At 37.2% G+C, this 26,483-nt stretch overlaps 1 protein-coding gene across 1 annotated transcript in view; it reads right to left on the reverse strand.

Moving 5' to 3' along the window:
• The window catches only part of LCP2 (lymphocyte cytosolic protein 2), a 1,995,233-nt gene that overhangs the window by 503,377 nt on the left and 1,465,373 nt on the right, over positions 1–26,483 (reverse strand). The window contains exon 9 of the mRNA XM_044084497.1: positions 11,773–11,836. Within this exon, the coding sequence (XP_043940432.1) occupies positions 11,773–11,836 (64 nt within the window). The remainder of the gene's footprint in view (positions 1–11,772; positions 11,837–26,483) is intronic.

A 26,483-nucleotide genomic window follows, 5' to 3' on the forward strand; every position in this document is an offset into this window, starting at 1 on the left:
CACCTCTGCACCTAACTTGGAAACATGAAGTGCTCCTCCAAAATGGGTCCCACTGACAACAATAATAAGTATGGAAAGTTCCTTGATACCCTGACCAAATCTTCCCCAGCAGTATAAATCTCACCTTAGGTCTCCCCTGAAATAAAGGCCACAAGCCTAGTGAGACTAATTCAGGTAACAAAGGATAAAAAAATAAAATAAAAGCATGGGTCTTCCCTATTCATTACTTAGTTTAACCAGTACCAGTCTTGGCAATTTTTCTCACTATCATAATAAAATGTAATCTACCAGCACTGGTTCCCTATTCAGTACTTAGTTTAACCACTACCACTAGCAATCTTGGCACTTTTTATTAGTAGGTTTCAAAAGCTTCATCTGTCAGTACAAGTCTTGTCACTACACTTATCAGTGTCCTAATAAAACTTAAACTATTTATTGCCTACTATCATGGAATTACTAGCAGATCTTTCCCCTATCCTGATCAGTTTGTTTGCACAAGGTATGCTGATCCAATGTAGAAAATGCATCTTGTTTACTGAGAACTCCTACTCCTAGCCTCTTCCATCTCAGCCTGTGAGAGATACAACTACCTACATGGACTAGAGGCATGTCTTCCTATTTCTGCCATTATCAGTAGATAGCTACATACTACTACATCTATGTGTGCTAAGATAGTCAAGAAATCCCTGCCTAAATGATCCAGGCACCCAATGAAAAACTCAGCCATCTAGGTATACACTTATATTTATTCACATACCTACACTATTACATGTGTCTATGTGAAATCACCAAGACAGCAAGCCTGCACCATTAAGGTCACATAGGTCTGCTTCTAACCCAGAAGTTCTAGTCTGAGGTGATTCTGTTGTAAGTATACTGAAAGCACACTCACCAGATTAGACAAGGAGAGGCCTTTGATCAGTCATCTGTCTGGTGCTAGGATCAGGGATGTTATGAGAACTCTTAAGAACCTTCACTATCTGACATATAAATATCACCTCTTCATTAGCCATATGAGGTTGAATGGCCATAGACACTCTACTCTAAGGGAGAAGCAAAGAGACACAGATGAACTAATTTCCTGATTTTCCGGGTAAGGCAGTTCACTGGCCTCGAACAGTACAGTTCCTCAGCCAAGAATATGCCTAAGTTTAATGAAGAATTATACCATGACCCCCCCAAAATGTGCATGCTGATTGGCCAGCGTGCACATTGTAAATCGAGTTATACTAATGGAAAAAGGTCCGGTCGCCCGGACTTTTTTCCATTAGTATAACTCTACTTTTAAAACACTGTCTCGCTATGTTAAATGGGTTTAACATAGCGAGACAGGTTTAAAATAAGCAACGGAGATCTCCGTTGCTTATTTTAAAGCTGTCTCGCTATGCTAAACCCATTTAACATAGCGAGACAGGTTTTAAAAAAAAAGCAACGGAGAAAGCAAGATCTCCGTTGCTTTTTTTACTGTTTCGCTATGTTAAATGGGTTTAACATAGCGAGACAGTTTTAAAATAAGCAACGGACATCTCCGTTGCTTATTTTAAAACTGTCTCGCTATGTTAAACCCATTTAACATAGCGAAAACAGTAAAAAAAAAGCAACAGAGATCTTGCTTTCTCCGTTGCTTTTGCCCACAGCTCTGATGTACTGCGCAGGCGCGCAGTACATCAGAACTGCCGCGGATGCCAGACATCTGCGGAAGGGCAGTAAACAGACATTATACTATGCCATTATTTAAGAAAAGTAATAGTTTCTTTTCTTAAATAATGTCATGGTATAATAGCAATAACCCACTTCTGGGTGTGGGTAATGCTGTATTTACCCATGGTTGGCTTTGTTTGGTCCCTCGGGCTTCGCCCTCGGGACCAAACCACGCCAACCGTGGGTAAATCCAGCATTACCCACACCCAGGCGTGGGTTATTGCTATAATAATCACTTGCTATAATTGTCTTGTTATTTGTTATCATTCTAAGGGAATTCAGTGCATGTTTACCTGGGTCCAGATTGTCAACAGACCCTCTGCTCTGATAAGAATGACCTGCACCTCCTGTCACGTGTTCACGTAGTAACTAGAACCTTTGCCAAAAAAAGGTTCTAAAGCAAAAGCAAAGTTCAACTCAGGAGCATAACCGCCTAGCAAATTTGAATTAGAATAATATGAAGGCTGCATATCTCAAAAGCATATACTTGAATAGCAAAACTTCTGAGCTTCACGCTTACTTCACAGTCAAGGACATACATATTTGTGTAGTTACTAAAAGTTGGTTTCAAAAGACTGACATTACACCTAGATACATTCATGCTCATTGCAAGTTGCGGAGGTATATTCATATTTCTTAGGGACCTTAGTGTTTCTTGTCAAGTACAGCATGACATCAGACTAAACCTTTTAGAGGTTTTAGTGGAACAGAACCACTTACTACAGCTTGGCTTCTTACAGGTCCCCTTCTGTGCTGCTGACTAAAGTTACTGGCTATCTCATAAACTGAAAAAGCTACTTCTTAAAACTAACACCCTTATTATAAGACACTTCAATTATCCTTCAATGAAATGCTGCCTTATACTACTGCTAAGAAATATATTCACAGATTTCTTGACTTTGTATATGCAAACTCCATTTGCAAGTTTCCCCACCCCACCAGGATAAAGCAAGATGATTGGATTTAACCAGCAGTGCTAACTTCCTTGATCTTGTACTCAAAAATTGCTCTTTCACCTTTATGACTTCATACGTCATTCCCTTCTGGGTAAAATCCAAACATATTGCTTTACCATGCATTCTTAACATAAGCCTCCCTACTCACAAAAAACAATTCATTTCAGGATTATTCCAGTCTAGTTATTTAACTACTCCCTGGTACATTTGCTAAATACAGTTTACATATACTACCAAAAAAAAACATGCTCTCACTCTAGCTTCTGCTTCTCCTCTGAATTTTGCATCATCACAAATAAACATACTGAGGAGGTAGTTCCTGTCCACCACAAATGTTGCAATCGGTTGAAAAGTAAGTTTGTTTGGTGGAACTCATACACAAACAAACTTTGCAGGTGGAAGAAAAAAGTGTTTGACCCTTTATAAACAAAATCTATTTTCTGCATTATAGAAGCAATCTAAAACTGATAACCAAGGCCTTTAGGCATGGCATTGCAGAGTATAAAGCCAGTTAGAGTGGCTGCCAGTAGTAAGGATAATGACAAGGCATCTTATGTCTTTATTTGGACACTCAGAAGAAATGCAAATGACTGCACAGAACTCATCTGTAATGGCACATCTTCAGATCAACAAACCTTAAACTTCCATGCAGACAAATTTATCTCAAAAATCACTCACACTCATCCCATTGCTGTCCCAAATTTCTTTTCATTCTATCCTTCTTTAAATCATCCAACACCAGTTCACATCATCTCTCCAAAACAAAAAAAGATACTTCTGTCAGTCTGGAAAATGTTCCAGGTTGTCTGCTGCAAGTATGAAGCACCATGTATCATATTCCATTCAAATGCATTTAAATTTAGTAGCTGCACAGTTTATATAACTGAAGTTTGCTAAAAATCATACGGTGGCATCTCTCCCTAAGGATGGCCCTTTGGCAGACACCAGTAATTACCTGTCTATTAGTCTTATCAGCATAGTTTGCAAAACCAAGGGACACTGTCTTGCTGAACTAATTAAAATTATTTGGTGACATCTGTATCATGGGACACATATCACTTTGGATATGTTAATTGAAGATTATATTTGCTCACCTTAGTAGAGTTCTTTGACACGGTCATACAAGCCTTAGATGAAGTTCATTCCTTTCCACTCTGCCTGCCTAGATTATGTTAGTTAAGGCTTTTGACAACATTCTCGACACTGGCATCACATATAAATACCTCAGACTCATTATAAACTCTTATATGGTCCACTGAATAACAAACTGGCTTACAGATAAGACTCACACTGTAAGAGTGGGTGGTATTTCTTACAGCTTCAGAGATGTTTCTTTTTTTATTTATTCTTATTTATTTATTTATTTACACCTTGTTGATTGTGTTCCCTTTTCAAGGGAAACATAAGGTGTATTCACACATAATAGAAATAATTTGGCCAGGGAACTGGGGAATTCCCCTACTCCTTCTTTGATAAGTGCAGTATGATCTTTTATATCCACCTGAGCTACTACCAGCTCAGTCGGGTGTCAGCATCGTTTAATATCTTATCCAGAGAACAGCACGCACAGGAGTGCAGCACTTTCTTATGCTGCACTGCTGTCATTATTGGAAGAATTAATCCATGCACCTGGGGTGAGAATAGAACCCACAGCATTCTGATCTTCCAGCATCACAGGTGAGTGTGCTACCTGTTGAACTACTGACACTGACTATCTATTATCATTAGTGGTGATCCCAAGGGTTCTGCTGTAAATTAATTCTTATTTTGCATCTAATTCTCTGACATCTCGCTAACTAAATTTGTGGATGACTGCAAACTAGGCATATTTGCCAACTCCATCCACAATTCCCAAATTGTCTGTCAGTCCCTCGATCAAACCAACACCTGGTGTTCCACTTGTGGGCTTGTAAGGCCTCTCCCCAGATAACTGTTTGAAATATCAGAACCCACAAATAAGTCATGTAAAGTGAGGACTGAATTTCTGAAAATCTGGACTCACATAGCGTACGTCTGAAATTGCCAGTTCTGGGAATATTCCTAGCTCTCCATGGTATGGTGATCTCAGAACTGGTATGCATAAGTTTGGTGGGTATGGAGGGACATGGCCCCACTAGCAAAGGATGCACGGGGACAAGTTTAAATGAGATAAAAGATGTTCCACATTCACTATTCTGGATGTTCTGTCTTTTGTTGGCATGTCAGTACTCGACATTTCAAGTTCCAACATTTCAGTAAGAAGGCCTCCCCTGACTTATCTTTCTGTTAAAGGGTGTGTTTCTTGTTTCCTTGGCAATTATGCCTGTAATAAAGGGCTTTTCTATTCAGTGTGTTTTCATTATCTTTCTTTTTTGCTTGTATGATTTTTTACCTTATTTCAAAGTTTTGTTGACTCTTCTCTGTGTGACAGCAGTTAATGCTCCTACTCTGTTTCTTAAAGTCTTGCAGTACACAGAAGAAGGTGCAGCTTCATGCACTGCAAAGAATTATGCTTGTATCTTTCTGATCCTAACTCTTTTGCTATGTGTTGTATATGTTGCAATAAAGTTGTCAAGACATTAATTTCTTGGCTTCCATGTTCCAAACATGCAAGTGGTTATGATCAGAGACCTGATCATAATCCTATGTAATAAAACCAGTGAAACTGTAGTCAAGATGATTTATTCAGGAGAAGAAAAAAACTATAATTATTTACATGCTTTTTAGATGTTGATAAAAAGATGTATATTTTTACCTTGCATTGGTATTTCACCTGAAGTGAAATATCTCCCTCTGAATCCCCCATGAAGTTCAACTCCTTCATTGACTCTATTAACAAATTAACCCAAAACAGTCACCACATACCCCACTCTTCCTACCCCTATTGTTCCTCCCCAACCCCCTGCCAATATACCCATTTTTTTTCTCAAATCTGTCTTTACTTCATACATAAAATTTCTACTTAAAAACGGAAGCCCTGCTCTCTCTCAGCAGTTGTTACCTGATGAATTCTTAAAATTGGCAGCTAACTCTATAGCCTACCCAATCTCCATCCTCATAAACAGATCTATCCAAGAATCTATAGTCCCTTCCTCCTGCAAACAATTCTATATTATTCCACTCCACAAAGGTGGACAATCCACAGAACTCACAAACTACAGGCCTACAGTAATTCTGTTCTCCTTTTCCAACATACTTGAAAAATGCATTCAAAAGCAACTTATTGAATATATTCTAAATGAAAACCTACTCACCCCAACTGACCACGGCTTTTGTTCTAGTCACAGAACAACTATTGCTCTAGTCTCCTTTACCCAAACAACCATAACGCCAGAGATAATAACAACTTGATATCCTCCCTCTTTCTGGACCTCTCTAAAGCCTTTGATATAGTCTCTCATCCCTTGCTTCTCTCCAAAATGTCTGCTCTTGGTTTTACTAACCCCGCCCTCAACTGGTTTTCTACTTCAGACTGCAGTCTGTCAAGTGGTTTTCCTCCTTTTCCAATTTCCTCCCTGTTAATACTGGAGTACCTCAAGGTTCCATCCTTGGTCCCATTCTATTCGACATCTTTACTAACAGCCTTCAGTCTTCCTGCTCTCAGTCCTCTCTAATGCAATATACAGATGACTCCACTATCATTTGCTCTTCCGACAATCTCCTACGCCTTCAATCTATCACCCAAAAATCCTTCAACTCCATTGAAAGCTAAGTGACAATCAACCAGTACTCAACCCTAAAAAAAACCCTACTATTTCTCCCTAAATCTCTTTCTCATCTCAAAACCTCCTTTTCTATCACTTCCCTCAATAACACCTTAATAGATGTTGCAATGCACACTAAACTCCTGGGCTTCATTGTAGACGACTAAAATTTGATCTAAATGTCCAAAATTGTATAAAAAAAAAATCACCAAAAACTTGGCATGTGTTACAGAGCAAAATAAAATTCCTTACCCATGACTCTACACTGTCCCTTGCTAATGCCTGTCTTCTTCAAACTCTTCTCAGTGCTTCACCTATTTTAACCAACCTTCAATTCACTCTCAAAACAAAACTAGAACTCTGTTACAATAAAATTGCCAGATTTGTTGCAAACCAGCTTGTAACTCACACCATTGCCTGTCTCTAAAATCCTTAAATTGGCTTGAGCTTCCTCACCACCTCATTCTCTCTCAACTGCTCCTCACACACTTTATAATATATAAACCTTATTTCTATCCTGCCATCTCATCCCTCATCAATTACTATGCTCCCAAACGCTCTCTCTGGACCTCTGACCAACTTTTGTTAGATATCTACAAGCCTAAAGATTCAGTAGGCCATACCTTATAAAGCTATACAGTATCACTGACCTGGAACAAAATCCCTCTAACCATCAGATCTATCCTAAATAGTCTCAATTAAAAAAAAAGAGCTTTACAAGAAAGACTACTAAACTCCTGGCTCTCCTCTTGCCTCAATCCTGCCTAATTAAATTGTTAATTGCTTTCATGTAGCAATGTACTCAATTTTTTTCTTTTTATGCTTATCTGTCACTGTTATGTGCTAGTGTTACTTTATGTGTTCACTGTATATATTTGTAAAACATCTGATGTTGTTTTTGTGCATGGAGCCTTTCTTCCCAGGCCTTTGCTGAAAATGTGCACATGCCCAGTCAGACTTATTCCTGGTTAACAAATGTCAAATAAACAAATAATTAAATAATAATTAAAGTGTTACTACTAAACAGCAGCTTAGAAAATTTTAAAATTTAAACTAACTTGTTTTCCATTAAGAAGTAATTAAATGCTTTCTGTAATAATCTGAAATGAAAACTATCCCTGTAAAAGGTAAAGCGGCTTTCAATGTGCCTTCTATTTTTACTACACCAAAATCATTTTTTACTTAAGAAGGAATATGACTTTAAATACCTAATCAGAGTTTTCTGAAAATTTACCATAGAATTGCAGCAAATTACCAAAGTCATGAACCTTTAATTTTTATATGTTGTATTAATCTAGATGACTGACAACAGTGCCCCTTTTTCAAGGATATTATCTGATTAAGTGACTTCCTCAGAGTCACAAAAATAGACATGAATATGGCAAAGAATAAACTCAGGACTATAAGAAAAATCTTGGTAATGTAATGCACTGGATGAGTGCTTACTACTTCATATCATCTAAGAAACAATATTATATTGACTTTCATGTATGAATGACATGCAAAGTATAGTTTTATATGGATAAATGCATTTGTTGTAAGATCCAATCTGATTTAAATGTATAAATCTACATATTGCATTGTTGATTAGATTATTTATTGAATGAAGCACTTTATAATAGCCTTCTCACCACCACATTTAAAAAAAATACATGCAAAAAAGGTAAAAACATGTTAACACCTCTTAGCTATGCTGCAATTCCAGTCTTCCCAGAAATCTGATAAATATTTATGTGTAACCTTAGTAATTCTTAATGTTTAAGTAATATTTTATGATGTGGTCTGTCAGACCCTGTAATGCAATCTCTCCAGATCAATTACAACATTACTTTTTCTGACGGAATGATGAAATGACAGAGTCATACTTCTCAACAAGTTCCATAAAAGAAATAAGATGAACAGGTTTGGAAAAATATTCATAGCTGTCAAGCATAAAATAGGTACATTTAATTTCATGAGGGAATAGTCCATACTTTTAGCAGTTTCCGGCATTTTGATGTATTACCTACAAAACACCCAATTTCTTTAAACAACATCATGAATGCAACAATACTCCTATGTGAATTCCAGAAAGATATGTAATGTTTACTACCACCTCAGAAAGCATGTGTAACCTTTGAAGGAAGGACTGTTATACATGGTTTTGTTAATGCAACTAGATAATTGAGAAATGAATGTATATAGAAATGTAGGCACCATTTTTATAACTACACTCCGGAACAGTGAAATCTACAATGAGCTTCTCATACTTCTAAGAACAGCCATGGTGATTGTCTGTTAGGTTTGTGTTTCACAACAACTCAGACAGTGTGCTAATATCTCTACAGCACACAACCTTTATTGCCTCATTACTCACTTGTGTAGTGCTGAGGTTCAGAAATATTGCAGCTGTATTATATATTAATAGCTAAGGAGCATTTTTGTAACTGGCTTGTCAGCATACTCCTTCAGACTGTACACACTGATATGACAAATTAAGGTCTAATTTACTCACCTATATTTATGCTGATAGATTGTAAATAAAAGAACTACTGTTTAGTGCAGTGCTTACTGCGTGTTTTTCAGTGTTTATATATTTTTTGTTTTGTAGCTAAGAAGAATTTCATAGAGGATGACATTGATATACACTAATAATAACTGTATTATATTCTGCTTTGACCTCCACAACAGTAATGTACTGGAATTAGAAATGTATCATTTATAAAAAATGTGCTTCTGATGGAATGATTATTTAATGTGATTGGTTAGTATTTTATTAAAAATACTATACAAAAGTATATTTATTTTATTTATTTATTTATTTTACATTTATTTACCGGGAAGGCCGACTGGGCACAGGTCCATTTTCAGCGGAGGCTTGAGGAGAAAAGCTCCAAGAGAAATACAAACATTAGAAAATAATACAGTCCAAAACAGTAACAGAAACAATATTAGGCAATGCATTATAATATAGGAAAGAGCCTTAATAGCTTTTACATACGTCAGTGAAAACAATGTTGCAGAGATTAACAAGTTATACAGTAAACCATGTGATACTATGTATATGTAGCTGAAGTTCTGAAACAATTTCTAGGTGTGGGTTATCCTGGGGACTTACATGAACACAGCCAGTTATTTAGATAGTGGGTTTTCAGGAGTTTTTTTAAATGAGAAGTGGAGGTGGTAGAAGTTATTTCATTTGGTAGTGAGTTCCAACTGTTGGCAATGGTACTGGCAAAAAGGGATTTCCCAGCATAGTTTTTGTGTTTGATGACAGTTATGAGGTGCTGATTACTAAAGCGTAAGGTCTAGGAGGTAAGTGGGGCTGTATTAGCTGTCAAAGTGCTGGGATTCTATCAGGAAAGCAGTAAAGTATATGTGCTATAGACAGCTGATTGAGTAGTAGGATGTATGGCAATTCCAGCCATTTGAGCTGCTTAAGGGATAGACAGTGGTGGGACCTATATGAAGCTTCAGTACCAAAAATTGGCGATCTTGTTATAGCAAGATTTCATTTTATTTAGATCGGTTAGTCGGAGATTAGTTAAGATGGGAGAGGCATATAGGAGGATGGATACAAGATGAGTCCGTGAAATGGTTGCTTTGGTAGATTTAGTAATGAAGTGTTTGTTACTATAAAGGAGTCCGAGTTTTTTGCTTACTTTTTTGATGGCTTGTGCAATGTGGATGTCGAATCTCAGATTATTGTCTATTACTACCCCTAGCAGTTTGGTGTGTGTGGTTGGGCTGATTTGAATGTTATCTTTGGAGTTGATATGAAAATTATTATTTAGGTGAGGTGGTCTGCCTGGGCCAAAAAGAATGAGTTTGTTTTTTTTTTTTTGGGATTAAGAAGAAGTTTGATGTTTGTGAACCAAGTTTCAGCTAGGGTGAAGTTATTTTGGGTTATAGATTGCAGTTCGTCTAGGGTGGGGGCGGCACAAATAAGGGTGGTGCAATCTGCATATTGTACTATTAATGAAGAGGGTGAGGATAAGCAGATCTGGTTAGTAAACAGAGAGAATAGCAAGGGGCCAAGAATAGACCCTTGAGGGATTCCTATGGTTACTGGTAACAGGGGGGACAGCTGGCCATGCCAGAGGATTGCTTGCTGACGGTCTGTTAAGTAGCTGTTGAACCATGATATAGAGGGGGGAACTTATACTTAGGGTAGTTAGAGATTCAAGTAGCATATAGTATGTGTGTGTGTGTGTGTGTGTGTGTGTGTGTGTGTGTGTGTGTGTGCGTGTGTGTGTGTGTGCGTGCCACACACACACACACACACACACACACACACATATATATATATATATATATATATATGTATATATCTATACGGAAACACTTTATAATCTCGAAATACTGAAATATTGAATTTCAGTATCTTGAGACCATAAAGTCGAATGGACAGAAATCGCGAACCCGGAAATGTCGAATCTGAAATGTCGAACCCGCGGTATGGCTAGCGCACTAGGTAAGTGTTGGGTTTTTTAGGGTTTTGGGGAGGGTTTGTGTGTTTTTGAGTGTGTTGGGGAGTTTTACATGTGGGTTAGGGTAGGTAGGTAAGGATGTGAGTGTGTTAGTGTTGGTGGTGGTGGTGTTTGCGTGTATGTTATGTGTGTTTGTGCAGGGGGGGTGTGGAATGTGTGGTGCTGGGTTATCTGTGTTATGGAGCATAGTGTGACCTCAGATTTGGTATATATTAGTAGGGGTGTGTGGGGGGTGTAGGGGCTTGCCCTGCATATAATAAGGGTAGGTGTGTGTGTGTTTGTTTAGTTGTGTGTGCGTGTGTGTTGTGTTGCTTTTTTTTAGAGTGTTGGGCAGTATGGGTGTTTGTGTTTGTATGTGCTGTGTAGAGTGTGCTCTGTGTTTTCACTGTTTTGTGGTTTCAGTGATATGGATTTTCGGCTTCATGGTCTTGAGATACTGAAATTCAATATTTCATTATTTTGACATTATGAAGTGAATCCATATATATAAATATATATATATATATATATATATATATATATATATATATATGTATGTATCTATCTATAGTGTATAAATAGTATGTAGTTTAGTATTTTATCAAAAATAAAGTATATAGCAGGAAACTGATAGAAAATTGAATTTCATTATACTAATAGCTAGAAGGTAACATTTAATTATTCATCCTCTAGGAAATTATGTAACTAGCTCTGCCATATGTGGCATTATGCCTTCAGGATATGAGTAAATAGAGCATCAACATATTTCTAATATCAGTTTACTGATTCAAGAAAATAAATCTGTCAAAGAACTTCAGCTTCTAAGAGCATTACAGCTGCTCTTACATATCTTGATTATGGTTCAGGAGGATTAATTTTGAAGTAGTTAAAGTAATGCCACTAGTTTAAGTTCCTTAAAACTGTGCAGATAGTACTGGTAAGTTTTCAAGTTGAATGCAATATAAGTACTTCATCTGTACTTACGTTTTGTAGGTCTGCCGTGTCGCTCTCTGCTGCTGTCATCATTTGATAAAGGCAAAGGTAGTGCCTGATTAAAAAAATATGAGGCAGTCCACTCAGTTTTTGTAGAATGTGATTTTAGCATGTAATACTTTTACAATAAATAAAAGAACAGTTTTACTATACGCACACATTAGTTAATTTAAATATTTGGAATTAGCTAAAAAACTGTCAATGACGTGTTCCACTGTATGTAATGACATTTCCCAATGGTTTCAGTCTTATATAAACATGCATAATATAAAAAGGAAGCAAATAATATGTCAGTGAAAAAACATAAGTTTGCATTTTCAAATGGGGCACAAATGCTGAATTTGTACCTTTTGGTGGTTGTAAGTTAGAATACTGGCAGTCTTAGAATGTCATGCTATTAAGGACAATCTTGTACCTCTGTAATTCAGCACAAAAAATGCCTTGATGCTGAAAGTGTGAAACAACCTTTCCTTTTAGAATTACACAACGAGACATGTGCAGTTGTTTAGTGAATACATACTTGCATGATTAAATGCAGGCCATTAACTCTGACAACTCCAGTATTTTTAAACGGATTTTCAAAATATTCAACGTAACATAACCCCCCTTTTCCACTAAACTTAGCATGTTATTTCAAAGTCCTCAACTGTTATTCCTTTGTGGTATTCACTATAAACATGGCAACCAAGTAACATGAATCCTAAGGTGAGCTCTCAGAAGTGGTATGAAGAAAATCTGATTAAATGACTGAAATACAGATCATCACTGCATCTCTTAATCTTCTTAATGTTTAATGTACCCAGTGCAGTACAAAGACATCAAGCTAATAGCTACTGCAAACTGCCAACATTTGGATTGTTCTTGGTGCATTTGCATTAAATTATTTAGTCCTGATGAGATTCAAGTCAGCTTGACAATGCTAATTTTCAGTGTTTGACATATGTTACTCCAAATCTATACTGCTGAAACATGTTTTTTTTTTTTTTTTTTTTTTTTGAGGGAGTCCATCTTGAAAACTCCATGTGATGTTGGCAAAGACTTCTACTCCCCAAACTTGTATATACTAATATACTAACTACACAAGTGGAGGAAAGGACAGCCTTAATGATTGCTGAAAGATATTCTTTAGAAATATTCATTTTCTGACATGCAGATACAGAGGTGAGATTGAAACTTACAAACAGGCAGACCCACACAAGTAGCAGTCATACAACTGACAAGCTCCCATCCCAGTGAATGGTATGCTTTAACCTCTGACTCAAGAAATAGTACTTCAGACAGCTTTCTCTTCAAACTTTCATCACTGTTGGTATTCCTAGTTAGGCGACCTCTTTTCTATTCCACTGTGATACATTCTTATTGTCCACCTAATCTCTCGACTACATCCTGACGTATAAAGCCATGTCCAACCCGGAATTAATGGACATGCTGCACCTCAGAAAATCCAAATCCCATCGAGCTACGCGCTCGAGAGACTTGATCCTCAGCACTGAAATACATAGGACATGCTGGAGGGACAGATTCATAACTCAGAGGCTCCCTTCACTCTGGAATAAAATCCCAGTGCAGGTTAGGCAGAGTCCCTCAATGACTCTCTTCAAGAGGAATCTTGATGAGTGGATGGGAGATCGTAGGTTTACCCCGGGTATCACTTCTGTGTCACTGTTAGACAGAGGCACAGTATAGTAACCTCGAAAAAGGGCATAGCAAAATAAATTTAAAATGGGTGGCAAAAGCCAAACACATTCTGGCTAGGCTTATAAATGCCCTAGGGCAGATAGCCTGGTATGAACCTATGAACCTATAAACCTCATTCTCCTCTGCATCTCACCTACAGTGCAAGGAGTCAGATTCATATCTGTAAATAAACCCAAGTATCATGATCAGGGATACCACATTCTTATTCTTCCAAAAAAAAAAAAAAAAAAAAAAAAATCTAGAGCATTAGTATACTGAAAAAAAGCATGCGATATCATGGAATTTGGACTTATTTGCATTTACCATTTGTAAAACTGTAGCTAGGTTACCCAGTCTTCTGTACATAGACTCTACTTTAACTTTGGTTGTGTGTGGTATGTGTGTGTGTGTGTGTGTGTGTGTGTGTGTGTGTGTGTGTGTGTGTGTGTGTGTCTATGTGTGCGCACACACACACACACACATATATATATATATATATATATATATATATATATATATATATATATAGGTCTACTTCAGTCGATCAAACTTTTACAAGTTCGAACTACATATGGCTGGGACCATATGTTCAAACTTGTAAAAGTTCAAAAATGTAAAACCACAAAAAACAAAAAAAACACTAAATTAAAGGTCTATACCCCCACACTCTCCTTACTTAAATATACCAACTCCGAGATCGCACTACATTGTGGAAATGGGAGATCTTCCCTTTCTGCTCTTTACAAAGATCTCCATTCAGTCAGATGGGACTTTTATAAGTTCGAACATATGGTCTTGGCCATATGTGGTTTGAACTTATAAACATTCGATTGACTAAAGGGGACCTATATATATATATATATATATATATATATATATATATATATATATATATATATATATATATATCCATATATATATATATATAAATATCACAGATCCCGTGTGATCTCAGAATATATATAATTGGCAGGGGGTGTGGGGAGAGAATGGGGGCTTGTTGTACCCCTGTAAAAAACTTGTTTTGGGAACTTTTCTGTGTGCTTCATTGATTTTATATTTAACGATTGATTGACAAGAATTTCAGCTCACATTTATAGAATTTAATTTTGATAAGTGTAAGTTAATGTCAATGAACAAGATGACCCTCAATTTTTTTCCTACTGCAATATTTGTACAAACCACTGCATTCTATTTAAGATACTCTGGAAAACTGTGTTAATATCTTTTCTGTGAGGTGCTTCCATTATAGTGTATATAAGAGGCACTAAATATTAGTTAGTCATATCCCTTTCAAAAGTACAAGTAGAGCGTATGCCCTTTCCTAACCTGGACCTGCTCAATGGAGTAAAATTTCTCCTGAAATTAAGTCACCAAATTTCCTACTTGTCTTCACGGTATCACTTTCAGAACACCTCTTTAGTGAAACTGACTGAAAATGTTTTGGAACAATGGCTAACAATCAATAATTTATAATCACAGCTCTGCCCTTGTTCCTCACTATATTCGTTCTGTACTACACTGTTTTTGAATGTGTAAAATGTATATATTTTTATTAACAATCAGATTTTATTATTTTCACTGCTTAAGGTATAAAATTTTCATGTGTCTTATAAAACTGTCATTTGTATTTGTACCATACATTTTTCAGCTACGTAACTTAACCTATGTGCCCAGGTTGTGGCTGAAAAGTGTATTTGAACCTGTCTACCTTCCCAGTTAACAAACAGAAAATAAATAGATAAATTAATTTTGCATATATACTACAGAAATTTTGCATATTGCTGTACTAAAGAGAACATTGTTTTACATACTGTTCATTGACTTAAGAATCTTGTTAAGTTCTATTTAGTACTGGAGCAAAACAGAATAAAATGTTTAACAAGAATGCAGTTTTCTGGGAAACTCATTGTGGGTACTGTCTTGTACATAACAAAGGCACACTGTCAAAAATGGTGCCAGTTTTTCTATGGCTACAAGAGAAGACTGAACAAAACATTAGTTGCTTGCCATTAACATCTTGTAAAGGTACATGTGACAGAAACAGGTGGGTCATCTAAAAAAACATTGTGATTAGATGTCAAAGAAGAAGGAATGGTGATTGTGCTGCAATTTACAATATTAAAGTGGTCTAAGAAATCTTTTGATCCCTTATTTATGCTTTCAGTTCCTATACACACAAAAATATTCCAATAAGACCATCTACACGTGCTGTTAAATTACTAAATTGCAACAGTTCTAGAAAATGAACAATTAAAAGTCCTTGGGTTAGGGATTGTTCTGAAGCAAATAGCAGAAAATAGAAATCTCAGCACTTGTTTTCCTGAGTTGAAAATGGTGGGGTGTATAAAAGATCTTCTTTATCTTACATTTCCTAATTATATATTTAACTGACACCCAGCTGGATGCATTGGTCAAAACCAGACTGCTTTACTTCATTGGCTATTCATAATACAAAAAGAAAATGTGCCAAGTGCCCAGAAAGTAAATGAGTATAGTGTCACTGTAAAGAAATGAAATTAAGGATATAGTTTGGTTTTGAGAAGGGTTGGGGGGGCCACTTCATTAGAAGTTGATTTAATTTATGTTATTTTCCTTATTATATATACACTTATATTCTATCATTTGGCTTAACCTGTTCATAGACACAGGGGACATAGTAGACCCTGTGCAGCAAACAACAAGTGCAGTGCATGAAGGTAGTCGTGCATGGAAGGCATCATGGGAAACACAGCCATAAGCAAACACATAGTCATACAACACACACAGTTCATCTACCTGGAAATATTTGTGATGTGGATGGAAAATTGAGTCTTTGCAAATGCCATGCAGAAACAGAGGGGAGATTGAAACTTCATCAAGTAGGCACCCTACACAAGCACTGAGGCAGCAGTACTAACAGTATACAGTCATGCTACCTGTATTGTAGATCTGGCATCCATTTTTATTCAGCTTTCACATTTCTACTGTACAAAATCTAGCTATGAGGTGGAGACAGGATATGTAGGGTGATATGCGTTTTGTGGTGGAAGCATTTCATATCTTTTTGTGCCTGTTTAACAATCAATTCATCATTATTCTAAGTGGATGTGCTACATTAAATATTTAGTAGTTCAAGAGTTTTAGCATGTCACTGAGAATGTACTACAGGAATTGCCTAGTCTGAATCACTTGCATGTGTGACGTTGTAAATAACTATCAGCTTTATGTTTATAGACATTGCTTGTTTCAAGGAGCTCTATTAATTCCCTTGTGTAAGAATTGCAACATATTTACGAATGGAAAACAAGTTCTGCAATTCAACAGACTTTCTGTTGCATCAATTTTATCATATGATGTCTCTCTCTCTTTCCCTCTCTCTTTCTGTCTGACTTTTCCTGTTTATTATCAGGAAAATTCCCATTTACATTGGATGCCGGGGGGGCACAACATTAACAAACTTATTAAAATAAGTACATGACAACATGCAAGCAGTCTATTATTACAGAAGAATATTTAAATGTAATACAGGTATGGCACTGCAAATAATTAAAAGCAGAAGCCAGTTTCAGAAAGTATCCCTTATTTAAATTAATACAAATTTTCAAATCTTGTTTACAATCAAAGGAGAAACAAATGTGGTCTGAACTGGAGTGTGGTTAATTGTGATCATACACTGATACCTTTTTTCTACTTTTCCTTATACTGTTTGCTCCTACTGCCTGTCAAATAATGTCCTCCTCCCAGCAACTAGCCCAGTAGTTCCCCATCACTGGGGAGAGGGTCGACCAAACTGGGCTATTCTTTAGTCAGAAGTGGTGGCTCAAATCCCCCATTCCCCTATGGATGCCTGGCTTGCCAATCCAAAAGGGAGATGTGAATTGAGTTGCCTGTGACGGTTGCCCTTCACTTCCACAAATGACATTTCCATCAAACAGCCCTGTCCTCTCCTCTCAAGCATGAAAATTGTTTTCCGGTCTCCATCAGAGAAAGTACACTTCCCCATGTGCTTCCCAAGTATCCACTTCCCTATTTACTGACTGAGACAGGAAGCAGGCCATACCCCTTCACTTATCTCCTTCCCTGCCCAGCTCCTCCAGTGCTGAATGCACTAACTGATCTCTGGTTTCCTTGATCACAATAAGGGTTCTATTCCTGTGTGCAACAGAGCCAGGTATACACTCATATTTTTATTGTTAGTACTGGTGGTGAGTTGCCTAAAGTTACCTGTGATCTGAAAAGCACTTCTGATACTGAAATAACTAGCTCTTCCCAGAGGTTCACAGAAACATACACACAATTTCTTTTTCCTCTGGTCTCATGCTGACAGATGAGACCATGTATTTTTTTAACCACATATGTGGCCAACAGCATTATGTACTAAAGATTATACTTTCTTGGGTGGCGTAAGCCAGGGAACGTTGTTGGCTAGGTTTACTTAGGCCCTTGGGCTGATAGCCTAGTACCTACCTATGAACCTATAAACCTATAAGAACAAATTGTGCAACTCTCAAACAACTGAAAGATCAGTGATGGCATGCTCATTTTTATACTATTGGGATAATAACCGCAAAGGTATCTTGGAACCCAAGCCTGTAACTCATAAAAGCAGTATCACTGGTTACTTTGAGTTTTAAGTGAGCATTAGCCATAGACCAAATAATGTCTGGGTGACCAACATACCTCTCAACTATCAGAATGTCCAGATTTTTAACTCATATTTCTATTCTGTTTTCCTAAAATTTGTGATTTTTCTAGACTTTTATGGTGAATTAGTGATGACTGAATTTACTAAATAATGATAGGCATTTGAGTTTCAGACTTCATATCTTTCAGAAAATGCATGATAAGACCTTTTATTCTAGCAGCTTTCTAAATTTATAAGAGCAATATTTAAAAATTGTCCTTATTTTTGGGGCTTTGTTCTCTCATTATTTTTGGCTTTGTCCATATGTTTGTGCTAAGAGGTTGAAAGCTACGGTGACCATTTTTCCCAGTTCCACTATAAAAGTTGTGAGAATCCCTTCCATGAGCCTTTAGAAATCTCACTGTCTATAAGGATTTCTATGCAAAAATTCTTCAACATCTCAGAACAGGATTCTTTATGAAGGATAACTTTGATGCTATCATAATATTTGAGTTTAGCAACTTTATGTGGTCTTCTTCTCCTTGTCAGAATTTTTATCAACAGTGCACTTATCTCCATGAAGATATATGCTGTTTTTTTGCAAGTATTCCATGGTACGTTTGTTAGTACTAAGGGAAGTTATATATAGCCAGTACTACTAACAGCTTTCTGCATTTATATCACCACATAGAAAGAAGACGCAACCAGCAAATCTTTACCGTTTATTTAAAATGGAATGCTTCAAATCACTACTCTAGCGCCTCGGCTTATACAAGCCCTTAACAGAGTATAACTTATTCCTAAGGAACTTCATTAAATACTTCTTACCAAACATCAATTAATCAATTAGCATCAATTAATACATTTCTATTATATTTAAAGTAATATTGTTTAAAAACAAATTCATAAAAAAACATCTCCAATTACATTCTTGACTAAGTCCTTCTGGATTTAAAGTATTATATTTTAAAATAAATATAGATTATTTTTCCCTTAGCTTCTTTTTTATATCTATTGTGTTAAAATTTACTTTATCAAAGCATTCTAAAATGGTTACTTGTAATCCACTAAATTCTCCCCTGCTTTCTGCATTTCTTCTAACCCATCTCCATGCTTCACTTCTTCTCACCTATCTTCATGCTTTACTTTCTGTCTCTGTGCTGAAGTTATTTGGTCTGTGCAGTGGCTCACATCTGTTAACCATCTGTTTCTTTCTTCAAATAACTTTAATCAAAACTCTAATAGAATATTAAACTGAGATGTGGTAGGGAGTTGTCCTTTTGATTGCATCAAGTAACTGATTTTGTTTATTGTAGCTTTTCAATTCCTTTTTTAAAATGGGATATAAATGATGCCATGACACTTTATCAAAATGGGTAGTGGAATTTTCTGGGTGCCCTAGCTAAATTTCCCCTTAGTCAATATGAATAGCACTTTAAGCCTACCCTGAAAAGAGACCACTGGCCTAATGGACTAACCTGGTCAAAAAGGCATAGATAAAAATAATTAAAAAGTAAAAACTTTGATAAGCAACAGAGAGAAAAATAATAAGGTGATTAAAGTGAGCAAAGGTGAATTATCAAAACAGCAACTATATGAATTACTATAAATCCTCCAAAACCAACTACAAATCTAAGTAGAGTGTTAATATTCAAATAACTCCCCAAACTATGATATGAAGTCATTACTAAAAGTATGCAAATTTGTCTTCTCTGACCTCAGTATTGTATAAGGCCATAACAAAAACCTTAATTGTGCTCATGGTAGTATGTTCGGTGATCATGCTGGATCCAGGAATCAGATGGTGGATGAGCATAGTACATTAGCAGTGCTTAACCAATTGAGGCCCACCATAGCTACCTCATTTTGTTTCTGTTTTAATACAGCCACCTTTTAATCATAAGAGAATCCATGGCTGAGGCATCTGACTTTGAGATTTCTCCTTTCCAAAGTACTATTCTGGTTAAGTAATACTAAAATCTGTAGGGACAAAGAACCTTAGGTAAACAGACTGCTAAGATGACTATGAAACTCAGCCAATAATGAAAGACTTCATTGTTTTATAATTTATTTATACGAATGCTACTGGATGGGATCCAGAATTGGTTAGATACCAACTTAAGTAATTTTGTGAAAATATCATAATGCATTACAAGTAAGTTATCTTACTTGTCTGAAAGCAAGAATGAGAACCATCTATCAATCCATCCATCATCCATCCAATCATTTTCTAAGCCACTTTTCAAGGTGATGATCAAACTGATAGTAAGCTAAACAGGTCAGAACAGACCAGTCTTTGCAGAGCAATAGTTCACAGCTCATCTTACAGGATCCCCAGGTGTTTTCACATAAGCTAAGATATATAATTTAATATGTCCTAGATCAGCTCCAGGGCTTCACACAATAGGCTATCCCTAGTATGCTTCCTAAGGGACATGCTGAGGGAGCTTCTTCACTGGGTACCCCCAAAATGCCTTGAACAGACTCCTGTCAGCCTGAATGAGTAATGGCTTAACTCCGACAGCCTCCCAGACATCAAGATTTCTAATTTCCTAACTCAGTCATGGACAACAAACATAACAATGTTACAAAGGAATCTCAGAAAGAGCTGTGTGAAGATTATTGATGCAGTCTGTGGAAATGAGGCTCCTTAACAAGCATCTTATTCTTCTTCTTCTTTCGGCTGCTCCCGTTAGAGGTCGCCACAGCAGATCAACTGTTTCCATTTCTTCCTGTCCTCTGCATATTGCTCTGTCACACCAACCACCTGCATGTCCTCTCTCACCACATCCATAAACCTTATCTTAGGCTTTTCTCTTTTCCTGTTACCTAGCAGCTTCATCCTTAGCATCTTTTTCCCAATATACTCTGCATCCCTCCTCAGCACATGTCCAAACCAACGTAATCTTGCCTCTCTGGCTTTGTCTCCAAACCTTCCAACCTGGGCTGACCCTCTAATATACTTATTCCTAATCCTGCCCATCCTCGTCATACCCAGTGCAAATCTTAACATCTTCAATGCTCCTTTTACAAGCTAAGAGATGTTATTTTTACTTGCAAATCTAATAACTTTTTTTATATTCAGATTACCCTGTTTTATCTACTTCAGCTTATCAGCAGTGCTTACTCACCTCATAGTTCCATTGTTTCAGGCAGTTACCAGCTGAAATACAGTCTAAGAACTTGCATCCCATGCTATGCGACATATGGCTCATTCAACCTACAGAGCTATTCAGCCAAGCTGTAAAACATGCACACCTGCTACTGTAATTGTGAAATGAAAAATATTTTTCCATGGTCTTGAAAGATGTTGTATTGCAAAATGATCTGGTATGTTAATGGAATTAACTAATATATTGAATAATACTATGTTTATCTTATGCTATCCTTTAAACATTACAAATGTTTTATCTCTCACTAATCTGTAGGTTATGGAATACTGTCTGAAGGCTTGTAGACTTTATTCAACTGGTGAAATACAGAAGCACTCAAACTCTTCAAATGTTTCTGAAGGAACTTATCTCTTTTCAATAACAAAGCTACCCATACCCTCAGCTTCTACATAACTCAACATCTGTGCATAAAAAATCACAACAATAGCCTTTAAAACCTTATAAGAGGATTGGAAAGAGGATTTTAACAAAATAAATGTGCTTAGGTAGTAGATCATATATAGGAAAAAAACTTTGTAAATATTTACTTTAGTTATTTAACAAGGTGTGTTGTATAAACACTTTTAGAAAAGTCTGTATATAAAGAAAGTCAATAAATTTAGAAAAAGCAATGTAAAGTCTAACAACAAAGCCATAGCAGTTGACAGGTTGAGTTTCTTTTATTAGTCCAGCAAAAACTGGATATCAAGATTCTACTCATAACACTAATAAAAAGCTAAAACTAAAACTACACTATTGAATCTCTCACTTCCTCTCTCCTGCACAAAATGCCATTGCCAAAAGTGTTCTGCTTCCTAAAGTTGAATATGGCCTACCGTAATAGTAATACAATCTTCTTAAAACACCCAAAAGCTCCAAGGCACTGAGACAAAGATATGGAAATTTGCACGCTGGCAGACCAAAATACACATCACTGTAACAAACTATATGAAGTATAATGGCTCCCTATCATACCCGTCAACCTCTTAGAGCAAGAAATCTGGACAAAGCCATTAATAAAAGTGGGACAAAGGCCCCAAAATAGGGACAATTTTTAAATATTGCTCTTACAAACTTAGAAAGTTAATAGAATAAGAGGTTTTGCATTAGCATGCATTTTCTGAAGGGTATGAAGTCTGAAACTCAAAGGTCTGTCATTATTTTCTAATGTCAGTCTTCAATGACTTGCCACTAATTTGCCAGAAAAAAACACACTTTTGTGAAAAATGGACCACAAATAGGAGACAAAAATCTGGACATTTTACAAAAATCTGTATTACTGGAAAAAGCTCACCCAAACTCTGCCACAGCTTGCTGTGAGGGAAAGGTTAGTTTGCTTTTGATTTCTTGTTCTTTGTATTACTTTATTGCCTTTTTCTATTTTGTAAAGTGTGATTTGTTATCTTTACACTGTTTTTTAGTAGTATTCTGCTTTTAATTGCACATTAAAACTTGAAAAGAGACCACAACTGTGTCTCTTGTGAGTCAGACAAAATGTTTCCCACCCTGTTACTGTTGTGTTCTTCAACACTACTGTCTTTCTAGTTGCCTGTCCCTTATGTTAATTTGACCATACATCTCCTTCTCTCTCTCCTTTCACTGGTTGGTGTGAGTAAGCACAAAATTATCATTTTGTGAAATCACTCCTCTTCCACTATTTAAATTTAATGGCCATCCCACTGTATTCCTTAGTACCAGAATACAAAAGTGCCCACCGCTTTTAATCTATCTTGCTCTTTTCCCTAATACCTAGTTGCACATAAGACAACTGGTTTGAAGTGACAAGCACTGTCCCCATAGATGTAAACCAGATACTCCTGATAGTAATTGATATTCTCACTTCAGCTGTCTAATCAATAAAAAGGATCTGTTGCCTTTCAATCTATCTTGCTCTTTTAAAATAGTGGCTCACCACTTAGACAGCTAAAACTTAAGTTACCCACTTTCATATCTAACTGTTTAGTGCACACTGCAGGCTTTAGGATAAATCTTTTTTTTTCATCTTACCTTTAAACATCTATTGCAAGAGCACCAGTTATTGGAGAGCCCACATTCTGCCACTCAGTAGTCATCTTAGGATTAGTGCTTCTGTTTTCTCCTGGTGACAGAAGGAGTACAGGGACATTATTTTCTGGAGACTGCTGATCACCAGAAAGCCTAATAACTGCTTTATAGGTGACAGCTTGGAATCTGTGCTTATATTCTGATCCTGGTGAGAGATGGAGCAGAGTGCATTGATTCCTGGCTGTTTCTGGTTGGAGAGTGAGTGTTTGTGCTTAACATTCCTGATTCTTCTGGTTGCTTTTCAAGGCATCTACCAGGAAAAGAATACAAACCTACAGACCCTTGCATCATCCGAGACAAAACTGTGGCTTGCTTCTCATCTTGGAATTTGTGCTAACATGTTGCTTCTGGTGAGAGAAGAAGCAAAGGAGCATTGTATCCCAACAGAGTGAAGCTGTGCTGAGACCAGCATTAGTAGTAGCCAGACAGTAGCCATTCATGCACATTTTCATCATTCTTGACAAGCTAATTCTTTGTATTCGGTAAGTACTGCTTGATTTGTTTCTAACTTCAGAATATCTGCCTAAATACTTCATCCTTAAATTTTCAGGGTCTATGTATTAGTTCCCCTCAAGTGTTTGGCAGTGCTCTGTACAGACTCAGACACCTTGAGTGTCATTTTTCCTGTAAAAGCACAACTGAAATTTTTCCAATACCTAGTTGCACATAGGACAACTAGTTTGCAGTGACAAGCACTGTCCCCATAGATGTAAACCAGATACTCCTGACAGTGATTGACATTCTCACTCCAACTGTCTAATCAGTAAAAAGGGTCTGTTGCTATGGGTATGAACTTTCCTACTGTCTCCATTACCGGCTTGGTGGATATGGGCATCCTGAGGCAATGTAGAAATTGCCTCTTGTTTACTGACAACCAGTTAATTCTCAAACAAATTGATATGGTATGCGAGAGATGTATTTGCACAATCCCATTGGAGGTAAGGCTCTCACATAAAAGTACTCCTAATGTCAATAAGGTTGTTAGCAGTACACAATCTACATCAATCGAGCACAATTCAAAGCAGATGTCATCATCATCATCATCATCATCAGCCCCCTTTTCCCCATTTTTCTACATGGGATTGGGGTATCGTGTTAACTGTCGCCAACTCTCTTGATTCAATGCCACACTCCTGCCTTCTTCACCACTCATGCCTGACTGCCGCAGATCTTCTTTCACACAATCCAGCAGATGTATCAACCCACATATGCTGAGGTACTTAAATATAATCTTCCTCAACCCCAAAGACCTCCTAGATGAAGTACACATAACAAATACCCTCAGCAGCACCAGATACGCTCTTTTAAAACACCCACATCAACACACAAAGCTACATCTCATAGAGCCTCTGCCTTTAAGCCCATAAGGCAAGCCACCACACAATCCAACATTCTAGTCATTGGAGACTCCATTGTGAGACACACTGATGTCCCTCTCACCAGGCTGAGTAAGGGGAAAGTTAGGGTCAGTTGCTTATCAGGGGCTAGGATCCACAACATTATGCACGCACTCAGGTCATTGGACCACAATTACCAATATGACTCAGTCATAGTTTATGTGGGAGTAAATGACCTGAGATGTACCTCCCCAGATTATATGAAGAGGGACATCAAGGAGCTCTTGGAATATGTGTCTCAGGCTGATATGAGCTTAGCATTGAGCAGCATTTTACCTTCTCCAAGGATGATGCCACAATATGAACACAAGATGATTAATTTTAATAATTGGCTTAGTTCTGGTGTCATTCTAAGGGGTACAATATTATTCAGCATGGAAAGAGATGGTCAACAGACCACCCTGTTTTAGCAGGGATGGTGTGCACCTCTCCCCTCTAGGGTTTTCGAATATTAGCTAAAACATTGTCTTCCCCCATAGTGCCTGTTTAGGCAATGCCAGACTGAAAGTACTTCAGACATAGCAAATCAATACTAAGAAAATCTAAAGGTATTACTGCTCAATGCTTGGAGTCTAAACAAAAACCTCCACTCCCTAGAAGATCTCTTTACCCTAGAGAATGCTGACATCTGTACAGTCACTGAGACATGGTTTAAAGATGCAGAGAGCACACCACCAGTGCAAGATTGTAATGCCTCCCACACATTTTAGACCACCTACTTCACAGGCAGGGACTAAAAGTGCAGATGTCTCTATTTACATCAAAAATAAATATACTTCAAGGCTGGTCAAACAGTACAATGCACTTGAGCTGCTCCATGTTCAAATTACCATAGGCAAAATCCAGTACCACTTCCTTGCAAGCTATAGGTCCCCCTCTATGACCCAGGAAACCTATACCATGTATTTAAACTTATTAGAAACACTAACCATCCAACCAAATACCATATTCATGGGTGACTTTAATTACCCCACTATTAACTGGGAATCCTATACAACACCAAACATACATGCACAGAGATTCCTGGATTTTGTAAATACAAACTCTCTGGACTATATAGTCAATACACCAACAAGGGTTATAGCCATACTGGATCTGGTCCTCACTAATATGGGAGAGTGCTGCATACTCCCTACTATAATGCCTTCCCTGGTAAGGTCATACCTCAAAATGGTCTCCTTTGCAGTAAACATAAAACCTGGACCCCCAGCTAAATCTGGAATATTCAGGAACTATTATAAGGCTAACCTCCTGTTATTAAATGTGAACCTGGCAAAATTTCAAGCCCCCATAAACCCTGAGAACACTGCTGCCTATGCAGAACTGTTCACAGAAACCTTGTGCAAGCATGTTAATAGCTGCATAGAGGCAGCTGTAGCCACCAGGAAGAAGCACAGAACTAGCTCAAAAACAAGCCACCATGGTAGAATCACAAAATCAATAGGCTGTATAACAGGAGGAAGAAAATGATGGCAAAAATTAGGAGGTGCAGCACCCATCAGCATAAAAGCACTCTCATCAAATTAAACAAACAACTCAGAGGACAAACAAAGTCTACCAAAGTCAAATTTGAGGTATGTTTGGCCTCCCAGACCAAAGACAACCACAAAGCATTCTTTAGCTATGTCAGCAACCTCAAAGGCAATACGCAATTGTGTGCAGAGCTCATTGTAAATGTAGCCACCTATACTGAGCCAGAAGATACAGCAAACCTCCTGGCTGATAAATTCAGCTCCAACTTTACCCCTCCCTCCCCCTCAACCTTCCCACAGGAAATATAATCAAATATAAGTCTCCCCACTATAA

This window comes from Protopterus annectens, chromosome 9.part0 (genome assembly GCF_019279795.1).
Source record: "Protopterus annectens isolate FY-2018-M chromosome 9.part0, PAN1.0, whole genome shotgun sequence".
NCBI lineage: Eukaryota > Metazoa > Chordata > Ceratodontiformes > Protopteridae > Protopterus > Protopterus annectens.